Source organism: Mobula hypostoma, chromosome 1 (genome assembly GCF_963921235.1).
Source record: "Mobula hypostoma chromosome 1, sMobHyp1.1, whole genome shotgun sequence".
Lineage (NCBI taxonomy): Eukaryota > Metazoa > Chordata > Chondrichthyes > Myliobatiformes > Myliobatidae > Mobula > Mobula hypostoma.
Window position 1 is genome coordinate 165,509,716 of NC_086097.1, and position 16,381 is coordinate 165,526,096.

Here is a 16,381-nt window from a genome sequence, read left to right on the forward strand (position 1 = left end):
TTTTTGTATTTACTCTCTGACTTAGGAACCAAATCAAAAGTAGATGAATTAAAAATTGTATATGATCGTGAAGAGTCTCCAAATCTGGATGATTATGATGCAAATACAGTGGCCAGCCTCTTGAAACAATACCTTCGTGAGTTGCCAGAAAATATTCTTACCAAGGAACTTTTGATGAAGTTTGAGGATGCGTGCGGGAAAGGCACGGACAGTGAAAAAGTCCAGGAGTGCCAGCGTCTGCTAAAAGAACTGCCTGCACCTAATTACCTTCTCTTTTCTTGGCTTATTATCCATATGAACCATGTCATTGAAAAAGAAAGTGAAACAAAAATGAACATCCAGAATATTTCTATTGTTCTTAGCCCTACTGTTCAGGTACTCTATGTGATCCAAGTTTATTTGTTAGTATAATTGTTATAGAATTTGCTGTAAATTAAGAAAATAGTAGTTCCATTTATTCAGTTAAACCTTTGCTTTTTCTTCCTCCATGATTTCTGTTTAGTTTCTCCAGTTTTGGGTCTATGATGACCACATTTGCATGCAAACATAGGGTGAAGTTTAGATGAATGAGAGTTGGACTTATTCAAATACAACGTCCTAGTGAGGCTTGACAGGGTAAATGCTAGGATGTTATCACAAATGGAAGAGTCTCAAAATCATGACGTAACTACAAGGGCTTGTCATTTAAAGCTAAGTTATGTACAGGTTAGTGAATCTGTACAGTGGGTGTTGGAGGCAGGGTTAAGTATTTAAATATTTGACAGTTTGTGGAATAGAGGGTTATTGGGGGAATGGCACAGAAGAAAAGTTGAACTTAGTATAGATCAGCCATGGCTGTATTAAATGGTGAGACGGGGTTGATGAGCCTGATGGCCCACTGTTGCTCCCTTTTTCATGTATACGGTAAAAAGGAGGTCACTTAATTCATAATGAGGACAGTTTCTCTTTTGAGTTCAATTCTGGAGAAAGTGGCACTACTCAGCATCTTTTTCTTAGGATTTACAGGTTTTACACTTGCAAATTTAAACCCTTGAATTCCATAGATTATGTGGAGTTCAAATTAAGCATAGTAGTCCACTCATGCATGTGAGAATGAATGCCCATGTTACTTTCACCAAAATCCAATAATTGTCGGTCCAGTGGTGGCTTCAGTTTGTTTGTGGTTTAATAATGCATCTTTATCTCTACAACAAAGAATAAGAGAAATAAGTTAAATCTTGAGCTGCTCTCACTTGTCTGTATTTTGGAATGATAAGATTAGATGGAATATCAAGGTTTGCTATGCTTTGGCTTGTTTATTTCTGTGTATCTTTACTCAACTGGTTGAGTATATGAGTTAAGTGGACATTGCCACCAGACATTCTCAGTGACTTGTCCTGAAACTTACTGTAAATGCTGATGGACTTCTTGGGTCTATTCAGATGACCAAGTGAAAAGTGCTTGAGTCATGATTTTAGTAAATTGTTGATTTTTGAGATTATCTGCTGAACATTGTTTTTGAAATGAAGATACAAGGATAAGAGAGGTATGATAAAGTGCATAGGTAGAAACTGGATCGTCATGGACTAGATAGGCGGAATGGCCTGTTTCAGTGCTGTATTACTGTATGATTGAAAAAGTGTGATAGCTTTTGTGGTATAGAGTTCCCTTGAGAATCACCTTAAATTAGAAAAAGTACACATTGCATGATCTCTGGCCAACTAAGTAATTTTATTGTGTAGTTACTATGGTAGTGTGGGAAACTTGGCACTGATTTGATCAAAACATTTCTTGGTTATTCGAGAGAAATGTTGGTCAGGGACTAAGATTCGAGCACATCTTTTGGTGTATGTAATTATTTTAGTGAAGTATGGAATATATTTTTTAATTTTTAATTTTTATTTGGATAAGGAATTCACAAGTATCATGAACTTTTTTCACATGTATAACCTTTTACTTTTTTTATATGTATAAATCTATAATTATTTATACATTCCTAAGTACACATTAAGATGATATAAAAAGAAATTAGACACTTAAATAAATAATTATGTGCAGTTGAAATTCTACTCTATTAGGCTAAGTAATGATATTAGTTGTTAAGAAAAATAGTAATAATAGTGGATTAATAATAATTTCCATATATCTCTTCTGGACCATTTCTTTCTGGTCCAAAATATTGTATGTAGGCCTATGTAACTACCGTTGTAGGTGTTTATATCCTAACTTGTTCATGTTTGCTCCTACCCCCAAACATAATTATCCAATCCCCATGTACTTATTTACTTAATTTTTATTATTTTTTATCCCTTTCCCAAATCTTTTCCTTTACTTGTGTTAATTCTCCATTTTCCAAAAAAAGAAAAAAAAACAAAAACAGTAAACATTTAGACCAGGGGTGCTTACGTTAGCAATATTACTGTGTCGATGAGAAGAGCAGTATAAATCATTAGGAGAGTCATCTAAAGTCTGGTCGCTTTGGGGTTATATATTCAATCCATTTATTCCAAATTTGATAAAAATTTTCTTTTTGAATTCTCAGAGAGTAAGTCATCTTTTCCATTTTAAATATTTCCAAGATAATTTTGTGCCAATCTTCTAATGTAGGTGGTATTGGATTTAGCCACTTTCTAGTGATTGATTTCTTACTTGCTGCTAGAAGGGCCTGCAGCAACTTTATATCTTTCTTCTGTTCAAGAAACAATACATGCCCCAAATAGAGCGTCTCAAAGTTCAGAGGTGTCTGGATCTTAAGTACCTTAACTAATGTTCTATGAATACCTTTCCAATATAAACTTAATTTAGGGCAATCCCAGAAAATATGGAAATGATTTGCCTCCTTGGAGCCGCACCTTCTCCAACACGTCACGTTTGTGTCTTTGTTTTTCCTGATATGGGGTCTTGAAGTATCTTATAATATTTTTCCAGCAATGTTCTCTCCAAGTCAAAGAGTTAGTCGAAGACCACTGAAAGCTGCATATTTTCCCCCAAGCCTCCTCTGAAAGTACAACCTCGCTTCTTTCTCCCACTTCTCTTTAATATACAGTGTATTTGCATTTTTAGCATGGGAGAGTGTATTATATAATCGAGAAACTGATTTACTTGGTATTGAACTGTAAGCCGAATTCAGAATCTTGAAAAATTCTAATTCTACTGTTGCTAAGTCTGTATATCTACAACTCTGGTTAACATAGTGTCGTACTCGAAGGTATCTAAAAAAGTCATTGTGTTCTAGGCTATGTTTGTCCTGCAGGAATTGGAAACTTTGTAATACTCTTTTATGTATAAATGAGAGGTAGGTTGTAAGACCTTTCTTTGTCCATAGTTCAAGTCTTTTATCTCCTCTGTTGGGAAGGAATTCGCTATCATATGCACACCATCTGAAAAGTTTTAACATGTTATTGATTCCACATGAATTAACCACCTTCTGCCATACTTTTAATGTAAGATTTATCCAGCTGTTTTTAAGGTTTTCCAATTGGGCCATCAATCCTTTGTCTGCTATTGAGGCCTGTAGAGGAAAACTGTCAACCAATCCAAATTCTATTTCCTTCCATCTAGCCTTATATTCCCTATTACACCAATATAACAGAGGGGTTATCTGTGAAGCATAAAAATAATTTCTCAAGCAAGGAAGTACCATACCTCCTCCTTCCTTCCCTAACTGTAAGGTGTTATATCGAATTCTAGGTTTCTTTCCTTGCCAGATAAAGCAGGAAATCCATTTGTCCCATTCCCTGAATTGATTATCATCCACCTCCACAGGTAAAGTCCGGAAAAGATAGAGTAACCGAGGGAGAATATTCATTTTTATGGTATTTATCCTTGAATTTAAACTTAAAAAGGGGATAAGATTCCATCTATGCATATCTGCTTTTATCGCTGAAATTAATGGCCCATAATTTACCTATGACAGCGTTGAAAGATCCTTCGGCAGGGTTATTCCTAAATATTTTAATGATTTAGCTTCCCACTTAAGATCATATGTATCCTGCAGTTTTTTGGATGGTGTATAATTTAGGGACATAACCTGCGTTTTCTTTACATTTATTTTATAACCTGTTATTTTCCCAAAGTCATTCAACAGTGTAAATAATCCTATAAATGATTTTTCTGGTTCACTCCGATAGAGTAAAACATCATCTGCGAATAATGCCACTTTCTGTTCAATCCCTGCCACCTTGATACCTTTTACAATTTCACTCTGTCTTATTAGTTGGGCAAGCGGTTCAATGTATAGCGCAAAAAGGAGAGGAGAAATTGGGCATCTCTGTCTAGTGCCTCTCTCTAAAATAAAGGAGTCAGAGAGGTCCCCATTTATCTTATTTTGAGCTGTAGGGCTGTCATATAAAGTCTGGATTACTTTAATAAACTTTTCTTAAAAGCCGTATCTTCCTAATACTGTATAGGAACGCCCAACTAACTGAATCAAAAGTTTTCTCAGCGTCTAATCCCACTAACATTGTCTCTGTCCCGTTCTTAGTAACCTGTTCTAGTATGTGTAGAGTTCTCCTTATGTTGTCCTGTGTTCGTCTTTGTTGAATAAATCCAGTCTGGTCTAAATGGATTAGGCCAGGTAAAAGGTTTTCCAATCTGCGCGCTAATATGTAAATAATTTGTAATCTAAATTAAGAACGCTAACTGGCCGATAATTACCACATTCTAGTTTATCTTTACCCTCTTTAGGAATAACAAATAATCGCTTCTCTCCAGGAAGGTGGAGTTTCTCCTCTCTGCAAGATCCAATTAAAGGTGTTAAGTAGTAATGGGGCTAACTGTGACTTCAGCGATTTGTGGAATATATTTTCAATGTTAAAGGCACTTGTAAGATTTGTTGGATTAAGACTATGGAGAGTTTTGATTTGTAAATATTACTGGATGAGATGGAGATCTGTTTTTGTTTAATGAGGAAGTTATTGAAAGAACGGGATATTATATGTGATCAAATCTGGGAAGTGTACTTTTTGTCAGGGGGAGGCCAGAAAGGAGAATTTTAGGATACTGAGTTTTGAGAGTTATTGCATATATTATTTGATGGTATCAGGACAGAAATTAACTGTCCTGGACTGTCCCAAGCCCAGCTATGAAAGGAAGAGGATTGAGCATGGGCTACAATCCCATCCTGTAAAAATCTAGAGCTACACAAATATGAACAAAAGCTCCAAAGACCTCATACCTGGGAGAGGAAGGATTTTCGAAGTTGGGCTACACCTGGGGGATAACTTGGACAGGCCCAGGACAGAGGAACCTGGCGAGCTGCTGTCAGTGGCCTATGCCCCAGTAGGTGTGATGGACTAAACAGAAATCAATCTCCTACTTGTAATCATAAACACAAGAGTTCTGCAGGTGCTGGAAATCTTGAGCAACACACACATAATGTTGGAGGAACTCAGCAAGTCAGGCAGTATCTACGAAGGGGAATAAACAGTTGCAGTTTTGGGCTGAGACCTGACTAAGGTCTCGGCCCAAAACATTAACTGTTTGAGATTCAGATATATTTGTCGTATGTACATCAAAACATACAGTGAAATGCATCATTTGCATTAATAAACAACACATCCAAGTATGCACTGGGTGCAGCCCAGAAGTGTCATCTTACATTCCGGTGCCAACATAGTATGCCCACAATGTTCAATACAACACAGAACCGCATGGTGGCAGCAACAACAGCAGCAAATCAACCCCCTTCACACATGCAGGCCTTTGACCCCAGGACGGACTGCCTCTAGGCCTCCAGACCTTGGCCCCAGACTTTCTGGCCTGCACTTCCAGACTTGCAGACATTAGAGCTCCAACCACCAGTCTCTGGACTAGACTCACTAAGTTCAATCTTCAGACTTTCAGGCTTCAACCTTTGGTTTTGCCCTCCGTAGATGCTGCCTGACTCGCGGTTTTCCTCCAGCATTTTGTATGTGATGTAAGAACCTATAATCTTGTTTTTGGGGTTTTGAAGACCCTGACCTGGAGTTACACTCTGACTTTAGTTCTTTGCGGGAATGGGGCCTGCTCTCAGGGCCTCACGACCGGCTGCTTTTTGATATCCCAAGGACACAGCCTGGAAGACTAGCATGCCTTCAGGGTGCCAGGTTTTCGTGGCTCTGGATTCAAGGTTGGTGCCCCTGACTGAGGCGTCATGGGAGAACACGGAACATGGGGAGCAGTGGGTTAGCTGCTGTGTGGTGTGTGTCCAAAGACTTGAGCCCAGGGGCCAACTCTCTGGGCGTGGAGCTCAGAAAAAGCGACGCAACAGACTTTTAACATCATAAATCAGCAAGTTATTTGTTATGTCTCCCCTTTCGCTGTGAAACGGGGACACCTCTTTTCCCTTAGTTGTGGGAGAGAGAGAGGGAGAGCCTGTGGCATGTTGGATAACCAGGTGAACAAGTATTCTATGCAGTACTGCAAGTCTGTGTCTTTACTGATGTTTTGCTGCCCGCTTGAGTGCTTGGTGGAGGGCGCCGATGCTTTTTGCTGGTGGGGGAGGGAGGGTGTTGTTGTCTTGCTGCTGCTTGTGCATGGGAGGGGGTTACTGCGGTTCTTTGGGGTTCTAACGTTTAACTGTCATTCATTCTTTGGGGCACTTCTGTTTTCGCTGATGTTTGCAAAGAAAAAGAATTTCAGGATGTATATTGTATACATTTCTCCGACATTAAATCTACCTATTGACCTATTGAAATATGTCTAGGATAGATTGCAAATATTTAGAAGTCAGGGAAAATATAATACATGGTTAAACAAATTATAATAACAGATTGTAAGAGCTTCAATGAGAATCAATTATAAGAAGATAACATGTCTTTTTAAAAAGTTATTGGATAATCTATCTGAATCAATATAATCTTCTGAAAGCAAAATCATGTTTGGTAAATTTACTAGAGTTCTTTGATGCTAAAAAAATGAGCAGGTGCCACATCAAATATTACTACTCAAAAGGCTGTTGTCAACGTAGTGGCAGGTTTTGCAGAAGAGGAGGAAAATGGGTCATTTTCGGGTTAGATCATAGCTATTGAAGCAGAATTAGGCCCATTAAGTTTGCTTCAGAATTTATTTATGGCTGATTTTATTTTTCAACCCCATTTTCCTTGCTTTCTCCCCGTCTGGGTTAGCAGTCAGTAATTACTGGGGTGTCACAGTAATCATTGGTAGAGCCTCAACTATCTATAATCTATGTTGATGACTTGGATGAAGAGGCTGAGTGTACTGTAGCCACATATACTACCAGTTTAAAAGTGGCTGGATTAGAAATTTGTGGACCATCCATAAAGTCTCCTAGGGGAGGTTGATAAGATTAAGGAAGTGTGTATGAAACTGGCACGTAAGAGTTTAATGAAAGTACTCACTTTGGAAGGTTAACTGGAGTGAGTCTACAAAATATTCTTGTAGAAAGGGACCTTGTTGATTTTGTGCATAGAATGCACAGGGTTGGCATGTAGGTACAGCATATACCTAAGAAGGTTAATTTTGACCATTTGTTAGAAGTAACCTGGAATAAAAATGGAAAGTGTGATGCAACTTTAAAAAGCATTATTAAGACCAGATCTGGAGCACTGTTGAGTTTTGGTCTTAAGTTTTAAGAAAGAATGTTCTTGTATTGATGGTAGTGCAAAGAAAGCTTACTTGGTTGAGTTCTGAAATGAAGAAACTTTTATTCATTCAAGGCATGCATTCTTCACAGGCTGACCCAGAAATTAATTGACCATCCCTAATTGCCCTTGAGAAGGTTTCTTCTTGAACTGTTGCAGACCTTGAGGTATGGGTACACCTGCAGTGCTGTAGGAAGTGAGTTCTAGGATTTTGTCTCAACAATGGTGAAGGAACAGTGATGTATTTACAAATCTGAAAGGTGTGTGGCTTGGAAGGAAACTTCCATATAGTAGTGTTCCTGTGTTTTGCATCCTTCCAGCTAGTACAGGCCACAGATTTGGAAGCAGCTGTTTAAGGAGCCTTGGCGACTTGATGCAGTGCATTCTATAGATGATACAAACTGATTTTATTGTGCATTGGAGGTGCAGTAAGTGAATGGTAGTGGAAGGTTTGCCTGTCAAAAGGGCTATGTCCTATATGATGTCAAGCTTCCTAATGAGTGTTGAATCCAGACACGAGGGGAGTATTCCATCACATTCCTCACTTGAGGTGAGTTATACACTATAGGTTTCCTTGCCTCTCACCTGCACTTAAAATCATGTACATATGGTTAATTTAATTTTAATTCAGTGGTAACTCCCCAGATATTGAAAGTGGAATATCCGGTGATGGCAGTACTATTGAAAATCAAGGGGTGATGGCTTGATTTTCTCTTGTTAAGCACCATTATTGTCTGGCAGTCATTTAGCATGAATGTTACCTGCCAACTGTCAGCCCATTCCTGGAATTGCTGCATTTGGATGTGGCTTTTCTTCTGAACTACTCATCTAATTCTATTGGAAGGTCTGATTGAAACAGTAGTTGCTGTTGTTTACAGGCTGAATTCCAGGTATAAATATTTTAACTTTAAAAACAGTTTTCCTCACATTTCCCTTACCACTGCCCTTCATTTTGAATTTTAGTGTTTTGATCATTGGAATGTCTAATAATACAAATAAATTCCTTCCAAGTTCATTTGCAAGAAACTCTTTGCAATTTCCTTGTATCTTACATTAGTTATTCATAAAATGTAGTCTGATCTTCATCTAAGTCACAATAATAGACAAACACAATCTGCCTAAATTAATAACATGCAAACAATTGTACTTCTCATGTCTTTATTGAACACATTGTTTAATCATTCACAGTCTAGGCACCCTTGTATTTAATAACTGGTAGAACCTCCTTTAGCAGCAATAACATCCACCAAATATTTCCTGTAGCTGCTGATCAGACTTGCAGAATGGCAAGGAGAAATTTTAGACCATTCCTCCATACAAAACTGTTTCAGTTCATCAATATTTCTGGGATACCTTGCATGAACAGACCTCTTCAGGTCTTGCCACAGAATATCAATTGGGTTAAGGTCTGGACTCTGACTTGTTCATTTGAAAACATGAATTTTCTTTTTAAATCATTCTGTTGATTTACTCTTGTGTTTCAAATCACTGTCTTGTTGCGTCATCCAACTTCTGTTAAGCTTCTGGTGACGGACCACTACCCTGACAATCTCCTGTAAAATGCCTTGATACAATTTTGAATTCATTGTTCTCTCAATAATTGCAGGCTCTCCAGGCCCTGAGACAGTAAAACAGCTCCAAACCATGACGCTCCTTTCACCATGCTTCACAGTTAGGATGAGGTTTTGGTGTTGATGTGCAAGGCCCTTTTCCTCCAAACATTGTGATGTGCCTTTCTACCAAAACGTTCAACTTTAGTCTCATGTGTGCACAAAACGTTGTCCTAGAAGCGTTGTGGAACAATTAAGTGGTCTTTTACAAACTTGAGAGGTGCAGCAATTTTTTTGTGCAGAGCAGTGGTTTCCTCCATGATGTCCTTCCATGAACACCACTCTTGTTCAGTGTTTTTCTTCTGGTGGACACATGAATAAATTTTTGCATGTTCTAGAGATTTCTGCAAGTCTTTTGCTGTTACCCTTGGGTTCTTTTTCACCTCCTTCAGCATTGCATGTTTTGCTGTTGGTGTGATCTTTGCAGGATGCTCACTCCTAGGGAGAGTAGCAACAGTAATAAATTTCCTCTGTTTGTGGACATTTTCTCTTACTGTGGACTGATCACACCCAGGTCTTTAGAAATGTTTTTGTAGCCTTTTCCAGCTTCTACAATTCTTCTAAGGTCCTCTGAAAGTTGTTTTGATTCAGGCATAGTGCACCTAAACAGATCTTTCTTGAGAATAGTAGGCTGTCAGTAACCTGACTGTGTGTGTCTTTTTTATAGAGCAGGGCACTCTACAGCCCACACCTCCAATCTCATCTCATTGACTGGAACACCTGACTCCAAATCACTGTTGTAGAAGGCATTACCCCAGAGGTTCACATACTCTTTAGAACCTAATGGTGTACTTGGTATTGACGAGAGGATGTACAATTGTTTGTGTGTTAGTAGTTTAGCAGATTGTGTTTGTCTACTATTGTGACTTAAATGAAGATCAGACCACATTTTATGAACAGTTAAAGCAGAAAACCAGTTAATTGCAAAGGGTTCACAAACTTTGACTTGCAATTGTGCCTTGCCTTTTGACAAGACATTTACTTCTCCATCAATCTTCCTCTAAATTTTGTGCTCCAAGAACAAACCTTTGGCCCCACCACTTATTAACGAGGTTGAAATCTTCAATAGTCCCTCCATTGTGGTCTTGCAAATTTTGTGCTTCACTTGTTCCCCTTGGCATTATATTCCAGACACTAATTTGTTATGTATAAAAAAAGAAATCTTGTTTTCCTTTTGGTTCTTTGCTTATTATTTTCATTCTGTGTCATCTGCTTGTTTTTTTCTCTCCATATGTTATTTGCAGTTCCTTCATACTCTGGTTGTCTATTTATCCTATCTGAACACTCCCAAGTTTGTATGTCTCTGTCAACTCCTGGTTTTGGAGTTAGTCCAGGGATGTTATGGAGGACTCACATAAATTTATTTTCCTCGTTGCTTACAGCGATAAACTTCATTCCTAGGAGGACAGTACAGAATTACTTCTGATGGGTGAAATATTTATCAAATGTACCTTTCAAGTGACATGCTAGTGATAAAGTGCATAAATTAAAATACTTGATTATCTTTCATTGTAGAAGGAAAGTTCTTTAAAATTCATTTTTCTCAGAAGAGATATCAAATAGTTTTTGATAATGTTACCCAGTATCAAGACCTTTTTAGTCAGATGTTATAGTAATCACAGTTGACAACAACATCCCTTGTGCTTTTTCTGTAGATGAGTACTATTGGTTTTCCTTTAGATACTAATGTAAGGATATCCATTTGCCAAGTTATCCAAGAATAATGTATGATTGTGGGGCTATATCTAAGAGGAAGACTTTATCATCGGGCATAGAGAAAGTTAGGAATTATAAATGCCTAAAGCATGTTGGGAATATGTACTAATTTCTGTCATATTTTTCTAGATCAGCAATCGTGTATTGTACCTGTTTTTCACTCATGTAAAAGAGCTATTTGGAGAAATAGAGCTAAAACCAGTTGTGAAACCACTCCGTTGGTCTAATGTGGCAACAATGCCAGTTTTACCTGAGACACAAGAAAGCATTAAGGAAGAAATTCGGCGGCAGGTATGTTTGAGATCATTATATGAACTGAATAGACAATCAAAAGTCACATGAAAGTTGAATTAAAGTTTACCTGTTTAAAACAATGTTCTTCTCCATTAAAATACTTAACATTTACTTAAATTCTTTGCTTAGTATTTTGGAATTTTATTTAATTTGTTATAAGTGATGCATTCCGAAATGACATCAAAATATTTATTACAGTACTTAGCATATTCTGGAATAAGGAATTAAAAGTGAAAATGTTCCTAGGGTTGATGGAAATCTGTGTTGATCTGTGCCAGTGCAGTGGAAATTGCTGAATTGGACTTCAATGTTTTCTGAATAAAGAGAAAAATATTGTGGGAGTTCCAAATCAGTATTTTGAGATTGCAGTTGGAACATAGTTTTATATAGTTCTTTCAGATTAAAGCAGGTGCATATTATTTAAATAATTTATCTACCGAAGGAAGTAGTGAAATTAATACAGTAAATACCAGAGCAAAGTTGTACAACACAGCAGCAGATCAGCTGGTAGGAAGAGCTCATGGAAGTTATAGAGAAACTAGGATGACTTGAGGGCTACCTGCCTATAAAACAGTCATAATTCATTCGTAAGGCCAGAGATGTTGTGGGGATGGAACTGGACTCTCTCACGGTGGTGTCTGAAAAGAGGATGCTGTCCAAGTTGCATGCCATCTTGGACAGTGTCTCCCATCCACTACATAATGCACTGGGTGGGCACAGGAGTACATTCAGCTAGAGACTCATTCCTCCGAGATGCAACACAGAGCATCATAGGAAGTCATTCCTGCCTGTGGCCATCAAACTTTACAACTCCTCCCTTGGAGGGTCAGACACCCTGAGCCAATAGGCTGGTCCTGGACTTATTTCCTGGCATAATTTACATATTACTATTTAACTATTTATGGTTTCATTACTATTTAATTATTTATGGTGCAACTGTAACGAAAACCAATTTCCCCCGGGATCAATAAAGTATGACTATGACATACTTAATTTACATACATTCAGATTAATAAAATTACAGTTCAGCAAAGATAACTTAAGCTGCTCAAACTATCTGAAATACCGAAATCCGAATCAGATTTATTATACATGTTGTGAAATTAGTTTAGTTTTTTTTGTGACAGTACAGTGTAATACATTGTAGTTGCTATATATATAGTGCATAAAGGTAGCAAAATAGTAAGGTAGTGTTCATGGACCATTCAGAAATCTGATGGCAGAGGGGAAGGAGCTGTCCCTGAAATGTGTCTTCAGACTCTTGTACTTCCTTCCTGATGGTGGTAATGAGAAGAGGGGGTGTCCTGCTGGATGGTGAGGGTTCTTAATGATGGATGCTGCCTTCTTGAAGCACTGCCTATTGAAAACGTCCTTGATGGTAGGGAGCCAAGTGCCCATGTTGGAGCTGGCTGAGTTTACAACCCCCTGTAGCTTTTTCCAGTCATGTGCATTAACACCTCCAGATGGTGATGGAACCAGTCAGAATGCTCTCCACAGTACATCTGTAAAAAATTCACTAGTGACATAATTCTTTGGTGACATAATAAATCTCCTCAAACTCTTAATAAAATATAGCTGCTGGTATGTTTTCTTCATAATTGCAACAATATGTTGTTCCCAGGATAGACATTCAGAGATGTTGACACCTAGGAACTTGAAGCTGCACATCCTTTCCACTGCTGCCCGCATTGCTACAATACAATAGTTAGTGTACTTAAAAGGCATAAGTGCTGCTTTTGTTATTAATTGCTTTGGTAATGATAAGTGGTAAACTTTGTGCACCCAATGTAATTGGTTGTCTGCAATAAACAATGATAATATAAATGGTGCAGTGTGAAGTTTCAACATGTTGCTCTCAGTTGCAAAATCAACTTTTATTGTTATATTCAGTAAGGGTCCACAAACTCATGAACACTACCTCACTACTCTGTTTTTGCTCTATTTATTGTAACTTTTTTATGTCTTAAACTGTACTGCTCCTGCAAAACATCAAATTTAACAGCATACATCATTGATGATAAATCTGATTTTGATTCTGAAATAATAGGCAGGATTCTTTGTTTCTGCTTTGCTAATGCTGTTTGTACTGCAAATGTGCCAAGCAGTCAATTTCAGCAAAACATTTTGGTGACTGTCACTAGTTGGGCTTAGTGACGATCTTATTTCCCTTTTTCATTTTGTTCCCATTATATTTCTTGCTTTCTTTTAAGTTCTGGGTTTATAGAGTTTAGGACAAGGACTGTTAGGATGGGAAACAGCTTCTTTCCCTAGGCTGTGAGACTACTGCACCTCTTGCCACTGCCATGGTTTCGTCATGTATGAAGCGACTGTAGCGTTGTACTGCTTTCCTTTTAACTTGCGTCATAATGCACCTTGTGCTAAATGTTCATCTTCTGGAATATATTTTATTATCTGTTAATATTATTTGTTAATTAATTCATTGTGATATTACTTGATATATTGTGTGAGTTATTTATTGTTTTATGCACCTTGTTTGGGAGGAATTTTGTTTCATTTGGTGGTATACATGTATACAATTGAATGACAATAAATTTGACTTGAACTAAGGAAGTGCATACTCCAATTTCTCTACTTACTAGATATACAGTGCCTATAAAAAATATTCACTCCCCTTGGAAGTTTTCATGTTTTATTGTTTTACAACATTGAATCACAGTGGATTTAATCTGGCTTTTTTGACACTGATCAATAAAAAAAACTCGTTAAACCTGAACAAATTTCTACAAATTGGTCTAAATTAATTACAATTGTTAAACACAACATAATTGATTGCATAATTACTCACCCCCTTCAAGTCAGTATTTAGTAGATACACCTTTGGCAGCAATTACAGTCTTGAGTCTGTGTGGATAGGTCTCTATCAGCTTTGCACATCTGGATACTGCAACATTTCCCCATTCTTTACAAAACTGCTCAAATCTCTCAAATTGCATGGGATTGTGAGTGAACACCCCCTTTCAAGTCCAGCCACAAATTCTCAATTGGGTTGGGGTCTGGACTCAGACTTGGCCACTCTAGAACATTAACTTTGCTGATCTTAAGAGTTTCCTGTATAGCTTTGGCCTTATGCTTGGGGTCATTGTCTTGCTGGAAAACATATCTTCTCCCAAGTTGTAGTTCTCTTGCAGACCGCATCAGCTTTTCCTCCAGGATTTCCCTATATTTTACTGCATTGATTTTACCCTCTACCTTCACAAGCCTTCCAGGCAGGGCCTGTTGCAGTGAAGCTAACTTCAGAGTCTCCCACGTGCCTTCTGGCAAACACTAGCTGAGTTTCATGTGAGGTTTTTTCTAACAGTGGCTTTCTCTTTGTCACTCTCCCATAAAGCTATGACTGGTAAAGCACCTAGTCAACAGTTGTTGTATGCATAGTCTCTCTCATCACAGCCACTGAAGCTTAAAACTCCTCCAGAGTTGTCATAGGTCTCTTGAATGCCTCCTTCACTAGTCCCCTTCTTGCATACTTACTCAGTTTTTGAGGATGGCCTGCTGTAGGTAGATTTACAGCTGTGCCATTTTTTTTCAATTTCTTGATGATTGACTTAACTGCACTCGAAGGGATATTCAGTGACTTGGAAATTTTCTTGTATCCATCTCCTGACTTGTGCTTTTCAATAATCTTTTTGCAGAGTTGCTTGGAGTGTCCATTTGTTTTCATGGTGTAGTTTTTGCCAGGGTACTGACTCACCAGCAGGTGGGCCTTTCAGATACAGGTTTATTTTTATTACAATCAAATTTATTATAATCAATTGAAACACCTTGACCACACACAGGTCTCCAAAAACAGATCTCCATTTAACTAATTATGTGACTTCTGAAACCAGCTGGCTGCACCAGTGATGATTTGGTGTGTCATATTAAAAGTGGCGAATACTTATGCAATCAATTTTGTGTTTTATATTTGTAACTAATTTAGATCACTTTGTTGAGATCTGTTTTCACTTTGACACAAAAGTCTTTTTCTGTTGATCAGTGTCCAAAAAAAGCCAAATTAAATCCACTGTGATTCAGTGCTGTAAAACGATAAAGTATGAAAATGTGAATACTTTCCCTAGGCACTCTACAGCTTTATTGTTGAAGTTAAGAATCCAGAAAGTAGCATTGCTGAATTTTCCAATGTTCAGCTTAAGATTGAATTGGGCAGAGGTATGGGAGCCAGTATCTAGAGGGAAAGAGATTAGAATATTTTAAAAAATTCATTGAGTATCACAGTGGTGATAGAAAGTTTGTGAACTCTAGAATTCTCTCTAATTAGGCGTAAGTATGGCCTAAACTGGTCCTGGGCATGACTCTAAACTGCAACAGAGGATGAGGCTCTGATTGGGGGCTTTCAGAGCTTTGGGGAAAGTGGAGTTACCCCTTGGTCATTCATTGTTCCCAGGGCCACTTTGACCCGGAATGGTAGCACCTACCAGGGTTCCTGCTCAAGATACGAGCGAAGGCCAATGACAGATCTGGCAGGTTCAGTAACTGAACTTATGACGGAGAAGCCGGATGAGCTAGGACCTCAAATGTCAACGGCTAGTACAGGTGGATGAACATTTGGGAAGAGAAATGGCGATTTCTTTAGTTCGCCCAATGGTAGGCAATAGCAAAGCACTGTTGCTAGATACTAGGTTTCCTAGAATCTATTTGCTAAGAAAGCCATGGTCAAACTCACAAAATGTATCACACAACAACAGCTTCAAGAGGATCTTCAAGACAATTCTGAAGATGCTTCGCTCGGTGGGGTTGATTCTGGTCAGCAGGGAATTCCCAACCGTCATCAAGCTACTGCTCATAAAATTCAAGTAACACAAAAGAAAATTATTGCCACTTGGAATGCAAGAACCCTATATCAAGCAGGAAGATTGGACAATGTGATAAATGAAATGGAAAGACTAAAGATTAACATCATGGGAATTAGCGAAGTTCGTGGGATAAGTGCTAGAACATGTCAGAATAGAAATAAAATACTAATTTATTCTTGTGGAACATCCCATACTAATGGAGTAGGAATTCTTATGGATGAAAACATGGCAAAAAGTGCTTTAGGACATTGGGCAATATCAGAAAGAGTGCTCCTTCTTAGATTCAAAGGACAACCATTTCATTTAGCAATTATACAGGTATATGCACCAACAACAGATGGAACAAATGAGGATATAGATAAATTCTATGAAGAGCTTGAACAAGCAA

The 16,381-nt window shown here is 38.0% G+C and overlaps 1 protein-coding gene across 1 annotated transcript in view; it reads left to right on the plus strand.

Moving 5' to 3' along the window:
- ralbp1 (ralA binding protein 1) overlaps nt 1-16,381 on the plus strand; it is a 57,373-nt gene that overhangs the window by 18,761 nt on the left and 22,231 nt on the right. The window contains exons 4-5 of the mRNA XM_063059099.1: nt 26-375; nt 11,018-11,179. Of these exons, the coding sequence (XP_062915169.1) occupies nt 26-375; nt 11,018-11,179 (512 nt within the window). The remainder of the gene's footprint in view (nt 1-25; nt 376-11,017; nt 11,180-16,381) is intronic.